The sequence below is a fragment of the Cryptomeria japonica genome, chromosome 6 (assembly GCF_030272615.1).
Source record: "Cryptomeria japonica chromosome 6, Sugi_1.0, whole genome shotgun sequence".
NCBI lineage: Eukaryota > Viridiplantae > Streptophyta > Pinopsida > Cupressales > Cupressaceae > Cryptomeria > Cryptomeria japonica.
The window spans coordinates 676,750,183-676,759,502 of record NC_081410.1 but is presented as its reverse complement, the minus strand read 5'-3'; the positions used below and the strand labels follow the sequence as shown (position 1 = coordinate 676,759,502).

Here is a 9,320-nt window from a genome sequence, read left to right as displayed (position 1 = left end):
TCAAATAGTCTTTTGTTTTTAGCTGTCGCCCAATTAATTCTCTCAAGGAACTAGTTCCAATAATATTCTGCCACTCGACACCAAAATAGTAGATGATTTGTTGATTCTTCCTCAGCACAACACATAACACAGCGATTGGGGCCCGAGATACCAATAGTTTTGAGCCTATCCCCCGTTAGGATTCTATTATGAAGAGCGATCCACAGGAAATCCCCAGCTTTTGGAAGTACTTTGTGATTCCAACATAATTTATGTGGCCAAGTGTTGATGGAGCCTCTTTGCCTTTGAACTTCATATCCTAGTTTGGAGTTGTACATCCTGGATTTTGCTGCACACCAAATTATGATATCTTCTTCCATTGACTCATGTATTTTCCTATCTTTTATTGCTTTCCATAGCTGCTCACACAATGAGGGATTTCCAATGTTGATTTTTTTCCATTTCCTCAGGCCATTCTGATCAACATGATTTTCCATGTAATTGCACACATGCTGTCCTATGCAATTTTCCACCATGTCAACCCATCCCTTGTCTTCAAATGTATCTGCTAATGCAGGAAACCCGTCCCAGGAGTCTCTCCAAAACAACGCGGTGCAACAATTACCAATTTGCCATGAAATGTGATCTGTGATAATGTGCCTACAATCCCATAAGAAGTTCCAGGTAGCCGAGCCTCTCTCAGTGTTTGCCAATGTGATAATTCTGTTAGAATCTTTTGAATCAAGATACTTTTTTTGGAACAGCCTGCACCACAATTTCTGAGGTTCCTTACACATTTTCCAAGCTAGCTTAGCACCAAGAGCAAAATTCTGTACTTCCATTTTCCTAAGACCAACACCACCATCTTCCTTAATAAGGCATAAAGTGTCCCAATTGATAAGCGAATTTTTCCTATTGTCTTTAGCTCCATCCCACACAAATTTCTTCAATAAGTTATTTAGACTTTTTCCAGCCGCGAACGACATTTTGAAACATGACATGCTATATATTGGTATTGCTGATAGAACGAATTTGATCATGGTAATTCTACCGGCTTGAGTCAACCATCTATTTTTCCAATTCTCAAATTTAGATTGACAAGATTTAATAACATCTTCCCAAATTTGAGATTGTCTGCACCCTTTGTTAATCCGAACCCCTAAGTACTTGATCTGAAGCTCCGTGATGCTTATGTCCAAGAGTTGTGCTATTCTGCCCTGAGCTTGCCTATTGGTGTTAAAGAAGAACAACTAGGAAAATTCCTTTATTCATAACTTGTCCCGATGCCGAAGTATACTCCTCTAGTGTGTTCCTAATGCCTGAAGCTTCCCGGATGGAAGCCTCACTGAATATGATAGTGTCATCAGCAAATTGGGAATGTGTAATTGCCTCAAACTGTTCGTGGACTTTGATTCCCTTCCAAATGCCTTCGTGGTGCCTCTTTTTTATTAGTCTCCCCAGTACTTCTGCCATGAGAACAAACAATGAAGGAGACAAGGGATCCCCTTGTCGTAGGCCATTCGTGGCTCCAAAGAAACCATTTAGGCTTTCGTTGATAAGTATTGAAAACTTAATAGTGCTAATGCAAAATTTTATGCATTCAATCCATTTTTTTGGAAAACCAAATTTGACAAGAACTTGGCAAAGAAAGCTCCAAATTACTTTATCGTAAGCTTTGGCAACATCGAGTTTAATGATCACACCTTTTAGTTTTTCCTTGTCTAATGAATGAATGACTTCTGATACTAGGATGATGTTGTCCGCAATTTCCCTATTCGGTGTAAACCCATTCTGATTTTTTGAGATTAACTTTGGGAGCAATTTCTTTAATCTTTCAGCCATTGCCTTGGAGATTATCTTGTAGATGGTGTTGCAAAGTGATATTGGCCTATAATCAGACATGGAGTCGCAATCCAACTTTTTGGGAATGAGATAGATAATAGTGCGATTCATTTCTTTTACAAACTTGTGTTTTTTCCGAAATTCTTCCACCACAGTCCATATATCCTTTACCATGAACTCCTAGCCTTTTTGAAAGAATTCAGTCGTGATGCCATCCAATCCAGGTGCCTTGTGTGGGTGAAGTGCAAAGGTGGCCTTTTTTATTTCCTCCAAAGAGTAGGGGGCCACGAGCATGTCGCAATCAAAGTTGGAGATTAGGGGGTCAATGATCTCCTCTATGATTGAAGGAATGCCCGAATTTCCTTCCACATAGCTGCCCATAATTTCTTCAAAGTATTCAAGAGCAATTCGTTCCAAGTCAATATTCGAGATTTTTAACGTTCCATTCTTATCCTTGATTGAGCAAATTCTATTGTTGATCCTTCTAGCTTTTGATGATGCATGAAATTTTTTTGTATTGAGATCCCCCTCGGAAATCCAAAGTTCCCTAGACCCATCATTCCAATAAAGTTCTTCCCTCTTCAGTATTTCCAAGTATTGTGTTTTCAGTGCTTTCTCAAGTTCAAACTCCTCATTGGGCATGTCAAATTGGATTACCTTATTGCCTATTTCTTCCAACTTTTCCTCGATTCTACTTTTCTCAGCAAAGATATTTTTTAATGAGTTCTTATTCCAATCCTTAACCATGTTTTTCAAACACTGAATTCTCTTGGTAAACTTAAAGCTAGGGGAGCCTGAGTATATATTGCCTACCTGCCACCAAATTTTCAGATTGTATTAAAGGTTTGTCCTTATTCATTACTCTATTTAGAATTTTATATTAAATCGTTTGATATCATTTATATTTTTTAAATTTAAATATTTGATGACTTATTGATTGATATAATAAAAGATTTAGTACTAAAAGTACATTATTTTAATACCATCAATTAACTTTGAGATATTTGTGCATAAATTTGAGTGTTGAACTATAGTCACGTGAAGTATGTGTAATGTGACATGCTCTTTTTCAAAAAGATTTTGACCTTAGCAATGTGTGATTGATTTGATATTTTTTAATTGAAAAATGCAATAATTGATAACATAAATGCATTTATTTTTTATTGAGAAATATTTAATATGACATGCCAGAATAAGCCAAAATGAAAAGTGACCATAAATTCAAGAACTTTGTCAGCAATTCCGAAAAGAAATTGCACTGTCCATAAACTAATTGCACGGATGAAATTTTTACAAATGCAGGGAGGACATAGAAATTTGCCACTTTTACAGGAAGACTTATTTCGCATGAAAGCTATGAATCGATCTGCATGGACTTACAGAGGTCGAATATGATTTATTGAGTTTACTCATTGGAAGGAAACACAAAATCTTCATTCTGGGGTTTGGGAGATGCAAGAAGAGCAGCGTATAGGCGCAAGCGATCTTCCTCAGAGTAAGACCTGGAAAGGGGTCGACGCATTCTAACAAAAGACAAGGAACTTAGTGCAAATCGGGCCTTGTAACGCCGCCATGCCAGTTGGATTGCCACAGCAGCCCAGGTGCGCCAGCCTGGAGAATAGTACTTAGCGGTCCGCTTGAGCTTGTCGCTGAGAAATGTGTAGCGAAAATGTTGAGTGATGTACTTGAGGTCTTTTGCATCCAGTCCAAATGCCTCTGTGGTTTCCACACTAGTGATTGTGGCGGAAGACAGAGGGAGGCGTTGTACAAAAGGGCGACGAAGGCACCAGGAGAGCAATTCGTCGCCGCAAAAGTTCCCCGGGCCCAACATGCAAGTGCTAGTAACGCCATTGGTTAGCCGGTTTGTGCTGCGGAAGTGACCTCGAACTATGAAGAGCATTCTCTGTACTGGGTCGCCTTCTCTTGTTATCTGCAAACCAATTTTGAGAAGTCCCGAATGAAACCCTAATGTGGATTAAAACCAATTTTGAGAAATCCCAAATGGAACCCTAATGTGGATTAATTCTATTGACATTTAAATCTGCTTAGCAAGGGGTTATGCAGTTTTCTACAAGGTTAGTTACCCTTTCACCCGTGGTGAAGAGCATTGATTTGACCCGATCACAGATATTCTCCAAAACTAGGTCATCCATGTGTTGAAACAGGGGCACCTGCACAATTCAGATTCCAAAAACAAATCAATACCCATAAGTTTGCTCTGAGAATGGTTTGTCGGCAATGTCCCCATTATGCCTAAATTTTGATTTCTGATAGTTTATAACACTTCAGGGGCAAGTTTCTGGATAAAATTGGTATACCTGGCGCACAAGATCTAAACAAAGGTGATATTTGATGTCTCGCCTGAGGCCTTCAGGCAAATTGTGAATCATTGCACTTTCATCTACGCCTCGCATTGCAGCCCATTTCTGTCTTTCATAGTGTCTCACTCTCTGTCTCAAACGTTGAGGCAGCTGCCTGCGCCTCATCCACCATTCGGTATTTCTCATTCTGAGCTGCATGGATTGCTTCCTAGAAGTTGCAGCATGCAGAAACACCTTTAAACACATGATCAAATCCAAAGAATTAGCTTTATAAGGTTTTTTGAATTTCAAATCTTGCTAGTGTCAAGATAAATATTGACCTTCACTGAGTGATAAGAGATGGGTTTCCTCTAAATTTAATGAGATATGGTATATGATTGAAGAAATAGGTTGAGTATTAAACAGACACAAAAACACCAGTCTAATAATAACCCCATATAAATGCATAAGAGCTACTTGATTATTAGTCTTACATTTCTAGGCAGTTTTCATCCACAAATGTTTTCTTACAATTTTGATGGACTGTCTAAGGTTCAAATGTAAGTGATAATGTTGAACTGCAAAAGCTTAAGTTTATCTTAGAATTTAGAGTTCACCTTGATATTGCCAATAAGCATTGTGACTAGAAGCAATCCACTGGTTAAAACAATAATGTTGAAAACCACCTCCAGCCATTCTGTAGTGCTCTCCAAATTGCCAAATGTGCTGTCAATAATGTCATATTATCAGTCTAAATTCATCCATAAAAATACTCAAATGCAATGTTACAGAGAAGGACAAATCTGAAACAAAGAATTCAGGAATAACACTATAATCTACAGAAAATCACACCTTAGAGTCATTAAACCCCAAAAGATTGGGAACAGAATCTTTTCTATGCGGTTTGTGTTAGTAACTAGAGGAACCACCCATTTATAAGCACCGTAGTTGAATCTGCCATCTCCTTTTATGCAGATTGCATGGACATCATTATTCACTCTCCAAGCTAGTCTCTCAGGATTTCTGACCAGTGATGAACTATAAAAGATAGGACTGACACAGCCCAATATGTTGAAATCACAACCCTTGTTGACTTCACATTGCTTTTGAAGACATTTTGCTGCTCTTTGAATGCCAAGCAAGTACCAGCAAGCACCAGCAGCCTAACAATCAAACCCGCAGGAAATGATGTAATTTATTAACTTAGAATAAGGCTGCTGGAAGAACATAGAAAGCCACCTCTTGTGTATTCCCAAGAAATAGAGGAGGAAAAACAAACAATGTCTTACTGCTTGGATATGAGCAAGATTATAACATTATTTAATCAAGCATATGATAATGACATAATACACAATTTAGAATCTTGAGAGGCTGCCACTCATCAAACAACTAGAAAGCTAGATTTAGATGGAGGATTGCTTAAAAGTTTCAAAGGTAGCCTTAGATCATTCCGAAGTTCAAAGTAGTTAACGAGGAAACACTATGACTGATGCCAATTTGGTGCAATAGATTCTACAGCATCTCATGAGTAAGTTGATAAAAAAATCATTGCTCGTTTCACAAGTTCAAAATACATAACCGGATTAATTCATTGCAATCAACGATTCAACTTACATTAGCAGCAACAAAATATGCAAGTACGTTCAAGGCAAACCCTGCCCAGATTGTGCCAAAAACATAACCAGTTACATGCTGCATTCTTCGAAGAAGATATATAGAGTGATACACCTTGGGAAGGTACTGGAACAAAAACATAATCAAGAAAACACTCATAACCATCACGATGTCTCCTTTCTCTATAAGCACAGGAGCCAACGCCCATAAAACCATCTGAAAACAGGACAACATGAATTCAAATCAAGTTCACCTTAAAATTGACTCTCTGTGATATACCGATTGCAATGTAAGACAGAAATAACCTCTTCGGAAGGGGGGAGGAGAAAGGGCGCGGGGAAATGATGGGTAATCTACCATATGCCTTTACTTGTATAAAAAATAATCAGGTTAGAACGACGATAAACAATGTATCTATGCCTGACCTGAGGAAAAGGCAGGATAACGAAAACATCAAATAAAAACCCTTTTCTTGATCCCAGGTATTTCAGAGCAATGGAACGAGGGTCTGTCACAAGCTTTCCAGAACCTACAACTAGAGATTCCTTTGAAACATATGCTAACTTCAGCTGCAGCCATATGTTCCATAAATGCATTGCATCAGTCGCGGATCTTAGAACTGTGACTGCTATTGCAAACCAGCCATCCACGTACAGACAGATGAATTTTTCACTGACAGAAAGAGCATAGAAGAATAATGGGTCTATTGCTAATCCAATTCCACAGACAAGAAGAAAGAAGCGATTCCATTCCTGAACTGCTCTGCTCCTTGGGTCTAGAACTCTGCCAAATATCCACTTGTTATGCACTGGGATCTGGCATGTTTCTATGTGGTTATCACTGTCCAATGTATCTGCACTCAAAGCCATGTTTAAGGCCTCAGGATGATATGTGTTTTCGCTGCTTGTGCACATATATGAGGAGCTCTCAGGTTCTGGAGTTGCCGTACTACTAGTACTGGAATCTCCATGGGAAGGAGAATGTGAATTCTCCATTCTACCCAGTTCAATGCTCTTCTTACCAAAAAGCTTGGACCTGATTACTTGCCCTCGTCTTCCTAGTCTTACTCTCCACCTGTCAAACAAAAAGTATGAAATCAATATCTCACCCACATGAGGGAAGTGCTGAGGCACTTAAAGAAGGATGTATCTCCAGACATCCTATGATAGGTCAGCGGAATCAAATAATTCTTGAAAGAATATATTTACTGAAAAGAAAAGCTAAGAGGTCAGTTTAATTTTATATATCATAAAATGAGAAAACAATTGTCAGAGTCTGGTTGGGTCTGATAGAACTTTTTATGTCTTACTTTTTGGGCACACCAAACTTCTGTCTCTTATCCGAAACATTGTTTAAAGCAAAAAAAGAGTTTAATTAATCATTCCATCTGTTATCACAATCCTTATTGAAAACTTAATGAGTATACTCGTATTGAAGCACTACCCTTCAGAGAATAGCAGGGGCATCTAAGTTGTGAGCAGAAGGTACACTTTAACAATGGGCACAAAAATTATGGCTGCTATGGTAGTTTTGGTCAAGTTGAGGATGCAAGAATGGTGGTAGTTATTTTGCCAGCCATGGGTAAGTAATTTTGGGCTCACGCTGTGAACGTGAAACTGTTGATAAAGCATGATGATAAATGCATAGATATAATCTGGAACTAAATCCCTAATATAGCACAACGCTAAATAGGTAGATCTAACTATGCTACTGAATTTAGAAGCAGTTTTTTAATATTTAAAATAAAAGTTTAGTCAGCAATAATTAGAAGGAAGGAAATACAACACCCAAGAGAAGATGACAGAGTTATACCCAAATTCATTGGTAAAGCTTTTAGTGCCATCATTGGTAGACTGAACAATGTTTGGCTCTCAGTCAGCCAGCTAGTTAAGAATGTCCTATAACTTGGAATATGATTTAAGATAATTCTAAGAAAAACTATTAGTATTGTCTATGTAATCCATACTCCAATGGATCCTACAAGTGTACTCCTTAAATGAAAGAATTCATTTTCATTTCATAAGTACTCTGGTTGTTAGCAATTTAAGCTAGTACTGAATGACGCTTACCCTGATTTTCCCCCGTTGAGTCGATGAAATTCGTTCTGTGTCTCCATTTGAAAGATAGGTTGCTTTACTTGACTTACACTGCTTTGGCTTATCCTGCTCCTATCATGGTTATACTACAGGCATTGGGTTTATTTGCCAGGTGATTAAAAATTCATAAATAAGCCCTTTCTATACATCCATTGTTTCACAGGCTCATCACATATCTTAGAGGCTTTTCAGTAAGCCTAAACTCAACCCATGATATATCTTTGGGAATTCTGTCTAAAGGGCACCAGCAAAAAATACTTGAAAATTGCATATATATGATGAACTAGATTAAGAATGAAATTGAAATCCACCATTTCAACTACTGCTCATAATCAAAGAACATGGAGTTATTGTATTGTAGCCAGTTTCTGCAAATGATTGGACCATTCAACAGTAGAGAAGATAATGATGCCATTCCACTGTAGAAGAACCGAGTTTGCATAATATGGGAGAAACATGAAAGGCAAAGAAGATATGAAGAGATAACTATGAATATGGTATGATGTCGTATTTGGATTAAACTCATCCTCTATACCAAACCACATGGCATGCACGGTTAACGTAATTATGCTTCTTGATCTCTACAAATGGCAGGAATCTCAGTTGTTGCAACTGATGGCCCCCTCCAATGTAAGGACAAGTTTATTCCAATTAAGAAACACTAATGTGTATTTCATTTCCTCATCACCCAAATTATAGGGTACCAGTTAAAGAGATGAAAACTCGTGCGTACCACTCAATACCAACCGACGAGTTCGAGTGATTGGAAAATGTGAAAAAAGCTGTGTTATAGAGCAGACGAAATATAATGAAGTGTCAAATGATGAAATGTCACTCATCAAACGTTTTGTTTGCAGTCAGTCTTCATTTGTCAGTTTTGACTCTCGATTTCACAGTTTATGTAGAGGTGTTGATTTGGCCTCCTAGACTCGTGTGATTCTATGCAAACCCTCATCATAGGAGAAAAAAATCAATATTTAATGACCTTTAATGGTGAATATAACAGAAAGACGTGGGGCTACTTTCAGAAGTTTAAAGAGTTTCAAGCTATCATGGAGATCTAATGTGGGCATTTTATCAAGGTCTTCAAACTAGATAAAGAAGATGAAATGAAGTTGAAGTAGTGAAACAATTTCTTAGGTTATATAAAAAAATTGAGATCTTCGTAATAATTATAGAAATTAAACATAAATAATACAACTAGCATTCATATATTATGAAGAAATCAACAACAAATTATAATATACTTGCAGAATAATTTTCTCACAAGGGTATCACCAACCAGAAATCCAAAGGTAACTCAACAACTATACGACTCTTCAACACAACCTCCATCCCATGCATGCAATATAAAAGAGATACAATATATGAAATAGTCAAATGGTATTACAAAATTATGAGCTAAAACCACCCAAAAAAAGAGTACCAAAGTCATTTCCAATCTAAGACGCCCTATGATGTGTCAAAATGCACCAACATGTGTAACTCC

At 37.7% G+C, this 9,320-nt stretch overlaps 1 protein-coding gene across 2 annotated transcripts; it reads right to left on the bottom strand.

The window, feature by feature from the left end:
* Positions 1-3,041: 3,041 nt before the first annotated feature.
* On the bottom strand, positions 3,042-8,478 carry LOC131044329 (cyclic nucleotide-gated ion channel 4). Of its 2 annotated transcripts, none has more exons than XM_057977631.2 (8): positions 7,805-8,478; positions 6,161-6,809; positions 5,736-5,951; positions 4,974-5,284; positions 4,739-4,847; positions 4,140-4,376; positions 3,894-3,992; positions 3,042-3,751 (listed from the first exon to the last, which is right to left on the bottom strand). In XM_057977631.2, exons 1-8 carry the CDS (start codon positions 7,849-7,851, stop codon positions 3,227-3,229), a joined length of 2,193 nt encoding a protein of 730 aa, XP_057833614.1. In that variant the 5' UTR covers positions 7,852-8,478; the 3' UTR covers positions 3,042-3,226. The 2 variants fall into 2 exon arrangements, with proteins under 2 accessions (XP_057833614.1, XP_057833615.1); XM_057977632.2 differs by having other exon boundaries at positions 3,906-3,992; positions 7,805-8,468.
* Between the last annotated feature and the right edge of the window lie 842 nt (positions 8,479-9,320).